Raw genomic sequence first — 16,710 nt, 5'->3', positions numbered from 1 at the left:
ATTTGCGACGATGTTCCCTGATGAGTCAGAATGGTCTGGAGACAGTTTCCCCTAAATATTCTCTCCAGAATTGTTTTTTAAGAGTTCCCTCTGTTGAAGAATTGGGACCTGCCTCTTTAAAGTATAATGGTTACCACACATCTCCAGCAAAACAGCTGTCCCATCTCTACTAATTGCTCTGTTTCAATTGGCCTCGGAATAAATGGCCACTGCTTAGCATCTCGTACTGTTTGACTGTGCGACCACTCATTTTTCTTGGCCAGAGGATGTGTTTTATCTTCCATGAGTGTTTATTTGATCAGGCATTAGCCGGCGTAAACACTATGAATCATCCTCAGAAATGTTTGTGACATCGCTGCGCAAACAACATACTTTATTGCTGTTTACACCGGCTGATGAGCGTGCTTGGGATCATGAACTAGCTCCTTTTCATAAATATTGACTCCCATCGGCTACTTGGGCTCGCCTCACTTGGATCAGCACTTGAGCTGGCTTCCTCCCATGAGAGGAAATGCCGTTTCAGAAGGAGATCCTCAGGCAGCTGCTGGAGGCAGTGGCTTCAGCTCGGTCTTAGAGCCCTGAGGACCACTGAAAGGCATGCTGGGAAGTGTGGCCTGTGGACCGACCTGTGGAGGAGGACCCTGGGACTGGTGCTGCTTCTGAAACTTTCTGACTATAGAGAATAGAGGAAAACAGCTTTCTCCATCTTTACTTCTGTGTGCTCCTGTATACCTTTGGGTGTATGTGTACGTATGTGGGTGTATTGCTTTGACATGTGTGCCATACATCAGACATATATCTCTGCGGAATTGGCAAAAAAGAAAGAAAAGATGTTGCTACATCTTATGTTTGTCTACTAAGTGCCCGTGTCTTTCTTTGTGTTTCTGTCTTGTCTTAGTGTGGGAGTGTGTGTCTGTCTGTGTTTGTGAGCTTGTGTTAGTATTGAAAGCAGACAAAGCATAGCAGATTCTACAGCTCTCTGGGACACATGTAGTAGTTATTGGAACATGGATGGAGGCGAGTGATTCCCAGCAGTAGCACCATTTAAAAATAGTCCCAAAGTCATTGATCCATTGGAATATGTTAGTGGTAGCTTCCTCTCACAGCATCCTTCCATTTCAAAGCCCTGGGGACCTGAATCCTCCACACCGCCAGCAGAATGAACTACTGCTTCCCTCAGTGCTGTCAGGGTGCAACCTGATTCATATCTGAATGAGCCACATGTTGTCCATTTGATGGACTGGCATATGGATTGGGGTAATGACCTCAGAATCGCATTGCAGCCTGCAAGAGAGCCTGACAAGATGGTGAAAGTGTTGGCTGCATCAAGTCACTGTGATTTCTTGTGAGGAGTCAAGACCTTCCATCCACATTTGGTTTATTGTGGCTGTTTGTTTGTCTCGGTCAGTCTGTGGTTTTTGTGGGCTTTGTGGTCTGCCTCAGTAAAGTACTTTCTTGGCAGTGCTACAAGACTACAACTGCATATTCATCTAATGTTTCAAGAACTAACAGGACATAAACCTTTGGTTTAGAATATTTGTGCAATTTCTCTCTCTTTCTCTCTCTCTCTAACTTTCATTGTCTGTCTTTCTGGTGTCTGACTTTCACGTATTTCTTCACCTTTCTATCTTTAGCTTTTATTATTTTCGTTGTACACTCTGCTCCCTTTCTCCATCAATACTTCGTCCATCTATCTCTCTTTTCTTTTTCTTTCTTTTCATGTCCGTGTCCTCATGCCCTCATGCTCTCTCTCTCTCTCTCTCTCTCTCTCTCTCTCTGTCTCTCTGTCTCCATCCTCTGGGAACCCTGGAGTGGGAACCAGGGGATTCAGGATTGTCCCCTGGTGTATAGCACATGGGGGGGGGGGGAGCCCCCCAGGCCCCAGGCAGTACGTACACACTCGTCGCCACGGCAGATGGTCCCTGTAGAGAATAATGATTGTCCCATCAAACCTGCCCAAGGGACTTAATCTGTTTTTATCATGATAAACAAGTGCATGCATTCATAAACATCCATAATGTATAAGAGGGACTTTTTAAAACAAGTGGGATTTTTTTGTCCTGGATGTAGTTTTGCTTTGGTTTTCTCACAGATGATTTGTATGTGCAAAAAGGCAGACAAGCAGACGGGCACTACAGGGTCATTGTAGTGGAATGGTCTTGAGGTCTTTATACACAGAAATTATTCTTGTGCTCTGCTCTTTACAGACAAAAACACTGTATCTCTGGATAAACTTCAGAAAAATACAAAATGTATATGACATTCAGCACGTAGCTGTGGAAGCGACCTTTTCAAATAATTCAGGCCCTTTTTGTGAAAGGCAAAATGACCCTTACACTTGCCCATGAGGGACCCCAACAGTAGATGCAGCTCTTAAAAAGGTCATGTTGTTTTCATCTGCGTGCTTATTTCCATCCTCTTTGTGCAACTCGCCTTTTTGAAAAAGGCAGTGACCATTCAGTTGGCCACCAGAAACCCCACAGTACCACAACTATTGGTGACCTCACATCCAAATGTTAATCCTGAAAGATTAATGTATATCTGTTGATGTATGCTGGGAATATGGCTGTTTTTATCAGTTGATGTAGTATGTTTTTGAACAGCATACAGTTGTTATCTTTCTTAGACCTACAGTATTTTTTTTAAGTCACTACCCTTTCCTGGTCTTGTTGATGGAGCCTTTTAGATTGTTCCGTGCTTTAATTGAATTATCTGGGACTTTGTCTCCAAGGGTTACATATCTTAGATCTCTAATCAGGAACGGACAGCAGTGGATGCTGCTGCATTTAGTGCTCCTGCCATTTGGGCTTGTGGGAAGTCATTTAAACAGGGAGATAAGTCAAGTTGATGACCTCCTCCTGCAGTGAATTACCCTGTGCCATAATGAAGGGCTGTCTCGCTCCGCAGACAGAGAGAGAGAGCAACTCGTTATGCCTCCCCCAAAACCCAAACCTTACTTTGATTCATATTTGCAAATGCAAGCCCGTTTAATTAAGTGCAAATTCCCAGACGCTTCCCTAATGATATCAGAGGAGAATATGAACAGCTTTTTTAGCGTGAGCACTGTGTGCACACAGAGCAATAAAAATAAGCAGAATTGACTGACAGGGCCTCTTTAGCTAATCTTGTAAACACACCTACGCAAATAAAAAAAGCAATTTACCTAATTATCCTTTAATTTTATTAGCTGCTCCAGGCCTAGTTAAGATGCTCCATATCAGGAGCCAGGTTGATGAACATCTGGGATGTAAAACCATCAGAATTATGAGCAGGTTGTTAAGAGTTTACAACATTTTCAACTCCCATCATAATAAACACGTGGGTTCAACCCTACAGGCACTGTGAACTAAGTCAAGTTCTCTTGTCAACCATCCCAAATTCCTAATGCAATCTAACACGTAACCTCTCTGTGTTTAGGAAACCACTACGGAAGGAGGAGAATGGTACGAGCCGAGGGGAGTATGCCATGAGCTCCCGGACCAAGACCACAACGGTAGAGACCAACAGCACTGGGGTATAGGGGCTGCCCCAGAAATGATCACACCTGGCAATCCTCTTCAACGTTACTACAGCCACACTCCCTCTCCTTGCTCTTGACAAGGTCACGGAATGGCAGAGACAATGACACTGGAATTTCTTCGGCACTCAAGCCATGCCTAGATGCCTAGAGAGAACCAGAGAATTGTATATTTATTAATATATATAAATATATATATATGAATATAAAATAGAGCTTAAAGGAAACAGGGGACTTAGACTTTGACATGCTGGACTAGGCCCCGTTGCGGGACATCACCTCAAGTTGGCGGGGGGTAGGGGATGGGGGGGTGTACTGGATGACAGCTGCCAGCGCATGGGGCAAAGCTGTCAGTCCGAATGGCACCTCAGAGATCCCCCCCCTAACCCTTCCACTCCAGCCGGTGGAGAGTGGCAGCAAAATAAACGCTGGCGACAAAACAAACGCATGCACTTTCTATTAAATGCAACAACTTCTCATGGATCCTACCCTTCTCTTTCTCTCTCGCTCTCTCTCTCTCTCCTTCTCTTTCTCTCTCTCTCTCTCTTTCTCACCCTGTCTCTGCCTCTCTTTGTCTCTCTCTTTACTGTCCTTCTTGTCCAAGGAAAGGATGGGGGTGGGCAGGAGATGCTCCTCCACCTTTTGTAAATTTCCAGGCTCCCGAAAGAGGAAGGGGATGCATCAAGCCATTGTTATCTGTGGGTGTATTTTTGACGCACGCTGATTTAAAAGTCATCACCACCCGTGGAATGAGAATGATCCATGTATGCCAAATATAGAAACTTTTTTTTTTTTTTTTTTTTTAATAACTACAGCTGGAAGAAACAATGAATTGTCAAAGAGTGTGGGTTGACTGACTATGCAATTTGAAAAGGGAGTGTGACAAGAGAGCTAGACATGTATTTTAGTAACTAGCAGACCAGGCTAGCCTCTGATGTCTGGTCACTGGTTTTGCCCTCAGCTGTGAGACTGAACAGTTATATTAGCACTGCTCAGTCTTGGTTTCTTCTTAAGTGCTTCATAATGTGTCTATCACTGGCTGATTCATGATTAATCCAGTACTGGCTCTGCATTAGCCTGTATCATGTTGGCAGGAGTAACCTCTGAATTCTTGTCCTCAGCCTACGAATTGCTAATGTACACGTAACTTAAGACTGTTATCTTTGTTTATTGACTAGATGTTTCAAAGGTTTAAATTTACTTCTGATCCCAATTTCAAAAGGTCACTTTCTTTGTTTGCTTTGCACCCAGAAATGGGAAATGTTAGTTAGTCCTCTCAACAGTCATCAAACGTTGGTGACTCCCATAATCCAGAAGTGTACTATTCAGAAACCGTCTCAACATGTCAACTCCCTGTTTGAGCTAGATATGCTAATGATATTAGCAGCTATATCTGTGTCACAGAGAGGAGTACTGATCTCAAGCTTTCATGTATTAGCTGACTTTGTTTTGATTTCCTGTAGAGTATTAGCTCAGTCAATCCTCTGCTATTTTGTTTTCTGTAATCACTTTCTTGCTGGCATCTTGAATGGTAGTCCATCACAGAGGAAGTCACATTTAAAATAAGTGTATGGGGAAACAACTATAAAACTGCCTAGTCAGTTTCTGTACAGGTACTTTAAGCTGCACCTAATCAAATGGACTGTTTCTTTCCTAGAGACCTCAGCTAAGGTTACCTTGTCCATTTAGGTCCTCCCACAAACCACTAAATTAGATGAGCCATCATTTGGAACATCCATTACTTACTCCCCTCTTTCTCAGATTCTACTCTATGTTCAAATTAGAGAACGCTTGTAGTGGTCAGACATAAATAGCCTACAGATTCTTCTAGATCTACATGTTATGTGTCTTTGTGATGTCTGGAAAGGAGAGATCACTTCTTTCATATAATTAGCATACTCAAATTTTGGAACCATCCACGCTCTTTTCATTGGCAATATAAAAATACTGTGTATTATTGACTGTTTTGAGACATTATTTTTAACATGTAATTTCGGTCTCTTAACTGGTTTCAAATTAATACATTACGCCGTAATCATTTTATAAGATTGACCAAGGCATGGAACAGTGAACGTAGTTGGTCATGTGCTCAGTGTCTTTTATGTCTTAAAACACAAATCTTTACATGAGGTTCAAACTGTGTATGTCTTCTTATGTATTTTTGTTCATGTTACGATCACTTGCAAGCAGCCATTAACACAACACATAACAATTGTGTACTATAATGTAAAAAGGAGTCTGATAAATATTGCATGAATGTAAATATTGATATGCCTTCTTGCGTGTCCATCATATGTACATAGTAAATTTGATTTAAAGGGATACATTAAAGTGAGTGGATGTGATGCCATGGGGGAATAAAGTTGTTTATGTGTCTAGAGGAAGCTGTTACTGTATATTTGTGTAATTAACAGTTGTTGATGAACAATGTATGCATCACATCTAACATATTGTGCATTGAACTGATTTAATTGCAACATGTTGATTTTTTTAGTTTCAAATAAAATTGTACTATTCAGTATTGGCACTGAGGCACTAGTCATATTTATAGTTTCAAAAGCTCACACTATAGTAAGCTCAATGATGCCTAAAGCCAGCCTAAAAATGTGTCCTGAAAATGCTTATATTTTCTCCTCTCCTCGCCCTTCTTTCAAGCATCATTATCTTTTTACAATGATTTAGCCCCCACGTCTTAAACGAGGTTAGTTTGACACAGAAATCTTTTACGGCCTGCGTGGTGATGGTTGCTGGCTCATGTCGTAATCAAGCGCCTTGCAGTCTGCTGCCTGTGTCCTCCCAGCAGCTACTTCCACAGTGTGGCTCGCTGGAGGATCTCCTCTAGTTGGTGTCAGAACAATCTGCCCCCCTGCATCTGAAATTAATTTAATCCAGTGCGGAGGTGTCATCACAAGCTGACCGCAAAGTCAGTGTTTCCCTTCCTCCTTCCCTCCTTTCTTCCCTCTTTCTTCCTCCTTCCCTCCTTTCTTCTCTCCCTCCCCCTCTCTGCCTCTCTCTCTCTCTCTCTCTCTCTCTTTCCCCTTCCTCCCACCCTCCCTTCTCACAGATATGATGTGATGACGGATTGTGAAAGAGAGAAAGAGCAGCTCCACTCTATTTGATTTTCAGCACTGCAAAAGGATAGCCTGCCTGTCAATCGCCAAGTGTCTCCAGGAAGCAGAATGTTATTGTATGCCACCCAGGGTCAATTCATTAGACAGCTGCATAGTGGTCTGCCAGTCAAAGCTAGTTTCTGTGTCAGTCTAATAAATGGTGTGTGTGTGTGTGTGTGTGTGTGTGCGCGTGTGTGTTTGTGCGCACATCTTTATGTCCCTGTGTCTGAGTGTGTATATTTGCATGTGTGTGCTTATTTGTGTTTGTGTGTAGTTGTATATGTTCTGTATATCTGTGCTGGTGTTTGTATGTGTGGAAGAGTGTGTGTGCACATGTGTGTGTGTATTTTCATGTATTCATGTTTGTCTGAGCATATATATGTGTGTGTGCCTATGTGTGTGTGTGTGTGTGTGTGTGTGTGTGCCTATGTGTGTGTTAAGTGACCTAGGAGTCTGCTGTGGAAGGCTTTTGCCCACAGGGCGAATGTGAAGTTTGGTCTCCTTTGCGTCTTCTGCTTGACTGGGGCTCTCATTCAAAGCCATACTCAACCATAATTGGCCCCCATAGTTACTCAGCCAGCATTAATCTAATGTTGATGTTGTTTTAACTACCAGAGGATTGCCAGAAATCAGAAAGCTTTTTGGTGAAAGATGTCCTGCTGAAATAGTCGCTAAGAGTTCCTGGATCTCCTCTTAGAGCAAATATTTAGCTAGACATTAACAGACACCAGCTAAATGGGTCAAAAATGAAGACAGGTTGCGCTGTCCTTCCACACTAATGAACTCATGGTGAATTTGATGAGCAAGATTGAAAAGCCAAGCCCCCGTTGTTACACAAAGCGTTACACAACACTCTGAAAGCGGCACATCACAAACTACGCCGGGTCTGGAGCGAGACGGCAGAGAGCAAAGCATCATGGGACCTGTGTTCACAGCAGCAGCGGCAGCGATAACAGTTGCAGCAGCATCTAATGTAAATGAGTGAAGCTTTTGGCACACTGCACACCACCTCTCCATCAGATGTGCTATTTGAGGGTAATGCAATTAGACAGCCAGGGCCATTTTAAACACTGATGTGTTCCCCCATCAGGGAGGCCGAACTCACATGGTAACAAAGCCGATTTGACAGACCGTAAATTGGTTGGCTTGAACTGCTGTGATGCAGAGAGAGAGAGACAGAGAGAAAGAGCAAGAGATACAATGAAATGAAAAGAGAGAGAGACAGAGACCCATAAGAGTCAACAGAACCTAGAGGTTCTAAGGATCTGGCAATATAGGCATCAGTCAGTAGCATCAATATCAATGGATGGTAGTTTTTTTTAAACATGTAGCACGTAATGGAGATACATGCCTGTTTACAGGACTCATACATTGCCAGCGCCACCTCAGCAGACAACTCCAGCTGTTTCATTTCAGTTGATGAAGACAGAGGGCTACTGAGACAGGTCCAAATGATGACAGTATTTGTTTCTGTGAGAGTGTAAGTCTGTGTGTGTGTGTGTGTGTGTGTGTGTGTGTGTGTGTGTGTGTGTGTGTGTGTGTGTGTGCGACTGTGCAAGTGTGTGTACGTGTTTGTGTAATTTACACAACACGTTTGTGCATTTGTGTATTTTCGGGATTCAGGGAAATAAATGCACTGAGGCCCAGGCTGCGCGGCAGGAGCAGCAGCCTCAGCTGGGACTCTGAGAGCAGGGGCATGGCTCAGACGCAGCAGCCTGGGCCAAATGCAGCCATCCAAACGACTGAAGCGACATGGCTCACCCTTTACATGCAACCACATACTCACAGGCACACACAGTTTCACACACATTCCCACACACACACACACACACACACACACACACACAAACCCACAGACACTCTCTCTCTCTCTCTATCACTCACACACACACACACACAAACATACACAAACACAATCAGCATGTATGAAAGATGTCACTGTCAGTCACACACACACACACACAGTGTAAGCAAATTCACCATACAATACAAACATCAGGCACAAAAAAATGTCACTATGGCATATATTTGCCCTAATGTGCAGCACAACTAATCATTTCACTAACATAAAAAGGTCTCAAAAATATTTAGAATATTTGTTTGATAATGAACACTACTGATTAATGCTATTATCAGGTAGTTAATGCTATAGGACCATGCTATGCAAGCCTTAAGACCAAGGCTGTATGTTAGGACAATTGCAAAGCCATTTACGATTATTTTTGCTGGCTGAGAACTGGTTTTGTCTATAGCATGCAATGGCTCACTCTGCTGGGCAACATAATAAGTGCAAATAAATGGTGTGGGGACATGAACATGCAGTACTGTATGTGCACTGAGGCATCGATACACCAGGCGTCACATTTTCCTCTGATTCCCAAATGGTGTCCAAAACAACAAATACCGTCCCAAAACATTCTCTGATAATGTAACCTTGTGGTCCAGGAGAAGCAGACAGGTTTTGATGTAAAATAGATTTATTGAATCAGCGGATATACTCCGAAAACACCCATGAAAAGTAACCTATATTAATTACAAAAAAACAATGACTCATAGACTAGACATAATACGTCAAAATAAGAAACACGGAGTTTGACTATAAATAACTGCACAATCTTCCTAAACACTCAAAGCAGTGTCAGGTACACACAACATTTGCAGTCCAGAAGACTCACCTTCTCCCTCCACCAGTGGCGGTTCTAGGATTTTTCTGAGACAGGGCCCACAAAGGGGCCACATCATACACTGAGGGGCTAAGAACCGGTCAACATCCATACACAGAAAATCCCTTGTTCAGTAAGGCAGAGGCACGTAGTCCACGTGATATGCAGGACTATACGCAGTATACCCAAAGTCCTTTTAGGCAAGTCCCTCCACTCAACAGCCATATTGCAATGCTTTTTGGGCACTCATCGGGCATCCTATTCGGCAGAAATGTGCGTGCGCAAGGCTTCACGACACCAATCTTGCTCCAGCGGCAAGTTCACAACACATGATTGGCACGATGTCTTCACATCACACCACATGATTGGCTCAATGTATTCACATGTCGAAGTTTTGCCGAGGAAGGGGGGGGGGGATATGTGTAGACAACGGCCATATTGGCGTTACAAACTAGCCCCATGCATTTCTATGGAGGATTTTTTGAGTGCTGTGTCTCCTCATTAGAAAGTCTCTGGTATACCCACTTAAAAAGCATCACCATCTCAGTATACCCACTTAAAACAGACAAGGATAGGTATTAATATTTGGGGTTGATCACAGTATACCCACTACAGCTAACTAGACTACACCACAGCAGTAAAGTGCATACATTTCACCAGTCTTACCTTGTTCAAATACTTGAATGCTAAATGCTAAAAAACAAAAAAGCCAATACAATTCTTAACAATTTTCCCATTTATTTATAATGTGCATTGAAAACAAAATATAAAACTAAAATATAATAGACACTTCAGTGGAAATACATTGATATTTTAAACAGAAATCATACATCATCATACACACATTTTTCGTTCAATTAAACAAGTTTTACTTTAACTCTTTCCCCTTTTGTGGATAAGAGAAACCACTTTCACTGCCAGTTTGCGTACATTAAAACAAACACACACACAGTACACACACACAGCATGTGAGCAACAACTACATCATATTTACACAATTTTTTCAACAACTATTTTTACAATGGTTTGATTTGGAATGGTCTTTGAATGGTCTAGCCAAATGTATTCTTTCCTTTACAGTTCACTGTGTGCTTTAGCTTTCAGGCTTCATGGGTGCATTACTGCCACCAGTTGTTTGGGAATGGAATTGCATCTCTGATCGTCGTTCTCAACAAGTTTGACACTTATTGATGATTGACGGTACAGGGGCCAGTCAGGGGCCAATGAGATTTCAGATGGGGCCCGGGCCCCTGTGGCCCCGCCCCTAGATCCGCCCCTGCCCTCCACAGGGATTTAAAGTGATCAGGTGACCTCCACTATTTAAAAAAAAGCCTACTCCTTATTAGGCTAATCAGCCAATTTGGGTGCCCAGGGGCACACGCCCCTTCTTGCGCCTCCAGCCCAACTACACAAACTAAATCAAAGAACCTGCAGTTGAAATCATAACACTATCATTGGCAGAAAAATAACAACAGTAACAGAATCTGAGCACTCTGCCAAAGGAACATGCCACTTGTAATGAAAAAAACATGCCATAATTAACTATAAATATAATGACAGTGTAGGTCACTATGTCACACATTCACATGGTCCCCTTGAATTGAAGGAGATATGTATATTTGGAGAATACGATTCTAGATGAGCATGAATATAAGAGATGATAATTGGTTCTATATATCATGAATGGTGTTAGATGTCTAATCCAGCTCCATACGCTTAGATCACAATAGCTGATGCATAGTAAGGTATCATACACTGGATAGTCTGTCACAACATCAAATCAAAAATTCAGTTTTTCTGAGTTTTTCTTCGCAGAGTGAGTGGCTACGCACAATATCTCATTTGTGCTGATAGCCAATAACCCTCTCCAGAAGGTGCAGTAACATGCCGCACAGACACTTCAGTGCATTGAAACTATTGCTCTATTAAGATGTTGTTACTAAATGTTCAAATATTTTGATGGGCATGTCCTTATCTGATGTGGCCTGTTAACTTTTGCAGACATCTGAATCTCTCAGAGGGATTGTGCGGGCATTGTTACATAACCATTGGCAGATTCGAGAGGAGTCTGAGAGGAGGAAAACAAACCTGAAAGAAGAGGTTAGATGAGATGTTGGAGACTTCTAAAAATAGACTACACATTACATTACACATACTTGTGCGTGTGTGTGTGTGGGGGGTGGGGGGGTGGTGAGTGTGTCTGTCTGTGTGCATGCAGGTGCTGGTGTGTGTAAGTGAACATGTCCATATATATGCGGTTTTATCTGCCAATTTGTGCCAGTATTTATAAAACTTTTAGGTCACTATTTTTAGAGATTATTTTAAGAGCAAAGGCTTACAATGGAAACAGACTCATGTTTTATTCAGCCCTCTAGTTTTAGATTTACTGAAATACCACAAAGCTACTTTGGCGTCGTGAGACATTTCTTTGAGGGGCCACTTTGTAAGATCATGGTTGCACTGGGCCTTATTCTACTTGTCCTTTACATAAAGCTGGTTCAGAAACATTCTTTCTTCAAGAGATATTGGGAATACTCAAACAATCAAGGGTTCAGATATATAGCCATCACAAATAACTCAAATGTTTGTTGTAGCCTCTAAAACTCTGATGTTATCTTGTTACGTCAGAGTGACAACTTGATTATTGTGCTGTGGTAAAAGACAGGGCTGGCTTTCCTTCTAAAAACCAACCCATATACTCCTTGAAGCACATTTACCATTACAGTTTGGACTGAATAAGCCCCATCTGAGTCCTGCCTTAACAAGGCTTTGGATTGATCTAGAATTTTTTGAACGGTCTTATGAATTTAACTTCTGCCGTCAACTCAAAACTCCTGATGTTTGTCTCCAGATGTAACTTCCACACATCTGCTCATTGCCACCTCTCTCATTTGCCTTGTCTGGGTTGTAGAATTTTACCACAAGAGGGTGCTCCTCTCCACAATCCAAACAAGAGGAGGTCTAAGATGCCACAAGGATACTACAATTACTAATATGATGAACAACATACAGCTTTCAGTCATTCATTTGGATTCGAAGAAAGACAAGGCGGAGATTCTGAAAAGTGCTTCTTTGCAATATTACCATTTCCATGTTTTAAGATATAGAATCTAACTTTCAATATGAGACTACACTCATAACACAAGATGTATATCTGTGAATAGTAGCCTAATGAACATGAACTTCAAGTGTTGCCCTCATTTGCTTTGATAAATGTTTTGTACTTTGAGCAACAACTTTGAGCACAACATCTCTGATAAATACTGATGAAATTTGGAGCACAAAATCTATCCCCAGTCCAGTGTCATATATTTAATTTGTCATGGGTGTGTCATAGATGATGGAGTGTCCTTAGACCAGGGCCACATCAGAAGAATGAAAGACGAAAGAAGCTCCTTTTATTTCTTTGGTAACATGTCTCTCTCAGATATCACAATCTTTGACAGGACATAAAGATACAGGCCCAACACATCACCTCAAAAGCAGCTTTCAAGCTTTCAAAGTATTTATTTATTATGGATATTGAATGTCGGCTTTCTTACAGCAAATGGAATACAAACCCATTGACTGTTCTTAAAATCAAATGGTGTTTTGAGTTGACGCAGTCATGGGACATTATCAAGAATCATAATCACATCTCCTTTCCCAGTATGTTTAGGTCTCTCGCTGTGTTTACATCAGAGCTGTGATTATTCCGACAAACTAATTAAATCCCCAATGAATCACTGGAAGTGACTCTCAAGACAGGAAAGTCAATTATTTATTAATATCGGCAGCACATAAATAAATTATACTGACACACACTCAGTTTAAGTAAGCTGGAGGGGGGGAGAAACATGCATCAAGAGGCTTGAAGACTCTCTGGAACATCCAATCCCACCGAGGACAGAGCCGGAAGGGAAAAAAGAGAGAATGGAAATAAATGGATGGCTCAAACAACAACAGTGGCTCCTCGTGCAGTCAGAACTCCTGCCACCTTGAGGGGGTTTAAACCTTTAGAAGCTGTCCAAATAAGCACCAGTGTGGGAAAGTAGATGCCTGTGTATCCATGACGCCCGTACTGAACTGTCCCCAGGGTGACCCCCTCAGCCAATGGAGAGCCAGTGTCCCTGTGGAGCTCTGCACACTCTCACAGGGGGGTCATCCAGTCTAGCTACCCTCCCAAAACACAGACAGACACACACACACACACACACACACACACACACACACACACACATTCATATATATGTAAACTTAAACAAGTATAATCATTGATCAGCTTGCCTTTTTGGTGAGATTTGAACTTTATGACAACGGAGAGTACAGTCTTCCAATCATTCTTCTTACATAACTGCCTCAATGCTTTTAACATCACGTAGATATGTGATAAAGCTCCCAAGTTCCAGAAAACAGCTCTATAAAGGTCATAGTTCATTTCACAGAGAGCTCACATGCTGATAAAATGCATAACCTCCCAACAAAGTCAGTTTGCGTGACAGTATCTATATAAACACTATATTACTGACATGATACGATGCTTATTTATATTTATGAATGAATATTCAAACAATATGGAGTGGGTAGGAAAATAACGTTTAAACAGTTCCTTAAACTGCAGTCAACTCTACTGTCCTTCAACATCAACAAAATGCAGATAAAAAGGATGCCGCTCAAAAGGATTGGTTTTGTATGAAGGACTGGCTTTGCCAAAAACAAGCAGACAGTTCATATGAAAAAAACCTTTAAAAAACTTGATTCAAGGACATGAAAGAAAGCATTAAAATGAATTAGCATGTCATTTTTTCGAAGACTTTGGCTCAGATTCACCCACCAACACACCAGCAGGGATATCTTATTTAACGCGAGTCGAGAGGGAACGGAACATTCTGTTTGGAGTCGTGGGAATTTCAGGAAATGTGCTGTTTTCACTGGGGACAGTATTCCTGTCTTACTTGTTAATCTATGTGAGATCAGTTGCATCCTGCCTGCTGACCAGTATGTACAGCGCTTGGGGCCAGTCGAAGGTAGAGATACCAAACAGATATCCACACAAGTTTCATAAACATGAAAAATATTAAATCTGTGTTTGAATCCCATAGAGGCTTTGTTTAATCAACCCACCACAACAACAGAAGCAGAACCACCGGGAGAGGCGTCATGATACGCATCTGTTGGCTGATAGGGTGATAGGGAGAGGGTGCGTGGAATAATAACCAATGAGACCCTGTCGTCATCCTCGTCCTCGCAGCGTTGATGAATTTCTTGACCCAACCAAAGGTCACACTCTTCCATCCAGTCTGTGGTTCCTCCGGGCTTTATGGGTCTCCTGGACTTGCACAGCTTGCCCGGAGGACTGCCCCCACACACACACACACGTCTCAAAGGGGAGTTAAGGACACTGCATGCACCACCTCCTCATTCACATACAGTGATGTTGATATATCAGCAGCACACATGTTTACACAGTTTAACTGAGCAGGTTAGCCAACATGCGATCTAATACAGTAAAATGTATTTGAATTTAATGTTATAACTATACTACTATAACTGTAATAATGACATACTTCCTCTAAGCAGATTTCCGTTCATGAAAGGACATGTATTGCTCCTCAGTCACACAGTCAGGGATGTGTTGATGGCTCTGTATAGAACAACTCAATCATGTTGATGAATCTGTATAGAACTCAGTCGTAGACATTTCTCAGTAAGATGATTTTGAAACCTAAAATGTCATTCAGCATAATGATATTACATAAATAACCAAATTCAGAAAAACTACACATCTAGACTTGGTGTGTAATGACTTAAACGAGTGTGCTTCTTATCAAGCTGATGTGTAGCCTGACGAGCCACATTTGCTGTCGCTAGGGTGCGTCTAGATTTCTAGGCTAGCTGATGTGTTAGGAGCAAAAACTCAGACCATATAAAAATACATGGTACACACAAGGGTAGTCAATAACACACCATTCATAGAGAAAAGGGTCACACAAGAGGCAGAACTAAAGAGGGATTCACGCTACACTAAAAGACATCCATAAACAGTAAACAAAGGCAGAAACACACACAATAACCCCCCAAAGTTCTCCCGGAACCCCAGCTGCAGTGCATTGTGGGAGTCCGTAGCTCTAGTCCAACACACCAACGTTACAGGTATAATATGTCTACAAAGAGCATCTAGTTGAGATCAACCAAACATGTGGCTAAGTGGGTGCTGGTCTAGGCTGTGATCTCTTCCATACCAAATGATGGAGGAGCAAAGCACCAAAACATTCTCCTAAAACTGACACAACACAGATCAACCAAAGGTAACGAGGTAAGAATCCTGAAACTCAAACTATAAGCCTATTGTGGGGTCCACTCAGTTGAAATTGCCCTAATTTGCTTGGTTATAATTGCAATTGCAATTGTAATGTACTGTATGTATTTATTCAGGGACAGTATACACAAAATAACATTAACTTTGTACGAAACAGGAAAAGATGTTTTGAGCCAGGTTATAGCAAATACTGCTAATTTCCGCCAGTAGTCCCTGGGCAGGTAGGAACAAAAAATAAGATACTGACATGAACATTTGGTCATAAAAAAACAATCTGCATAAAATTCGCAAATGTATCATTCATCAAAACATGAAAGACATACGATCCTTGACTGTATACAGCACAAAGTTGTGCCAATGGACCATTAGGAGCCACTACCAAAACAGCTGTCTCTGCTGGCTCTCTTGCTGGCAGCACGCCAGACTCCACTGTTCTGAACCCACGGACCTCAATGGCCTGGCCTGGTCCAGATATAGCACCACTTTTGTTACTGGTGGAGTTTCCTTTGTTGTTGTGGGCATTTAGCAGTCAGCTGGGTTGAACGGCGCCCTATTGGCACTATCTCCTTCTGACGATCTTAAGTTATGTCCCCTTCACAAGGAAACAGCACTGGCCACCCAGCAAGCAGAGGGGTAGATAGAATGTGGGAGATTATTTGTATGACATTGTCCTATACTAGAGTTTATAGGGCTTCATAAGAAATCTCTGTGAATGGTTCATGGTAAAGGAGATTTGAATAACAGTATAGTGTTTTCACATTTCACATTAAAGCAGCAGTAAGGCTTTTCACCCTTTAATTAGCAAGCGAATTAGCTGAGTCAACAGACTTGTCTTGCAAACACCAACAGCACAGCTGTCACTGATAAAAACTAGCAGACTTGCTAACGGATGTGCTTTGGTAATATGCTTGGTGGCATCTGTAAAAGCTTTCCAGACAGGAGTTTGGACCTATGAATTTAATGAATTGCCTGGGGTTTGTGGAATAGATTAGTGTTTATCTGTCTTTCACATTACCATATGTCAAAATGAATTTGAGGATTATGAAATGGCTGCCTATAAAAACATGGCTCTACAAAATGGTAAAACACCCTCACAGAAATTTCAGGTTTCTGGTGAAAAGT

General features: G+C 41.9%; 1 protein-coding gene across 1 annotated transcript in view; it reads left to right on the top strand.

The window, feature by feature from the left end:
- The window catches only part of prima1 (proline rich membrane anchor 1), a 36,071-nt gene extending 30,033 nt beyond the window's left edge, over positions 1 to 6,038 (top strand). Inside the window, exon 4 of the mRNA XM_048249642.1 lies at positions 3,418 to 6,038. Within this exon, the coding sequence (XP_048105599.1) occupies positions 3,418 to 3,520 (103 nt within the window). The 3' untranslated portion in view covers positions 3,521 to 6,038. The remainder of the gene's footprint in view (positions 1 to 3,417) is intronic.
- The last annotated feature ends 10,672 nt before the right edge of the window (positions 6,039 to 16,710 follow it).

This window comes from Alosa alosa, chromosome 8 (assembly GCF_017589495.1).
Source record: "Alosa alosa isolate M-15738 ecotype Scorff River chromosome 8, AALO_Geno_1.1, whole genome shotgun sequence".
NCBI classification, from domain to species: domain Eukaryota; kingdom Metazoa; phylum Chordata; class Actinopteri; order Clupeiformes; family Clupeidae; genus Alosa; species Alosa alosa.
This window is presented reverse-complemented; position numbering and strand designations above follow the sequence as displayed.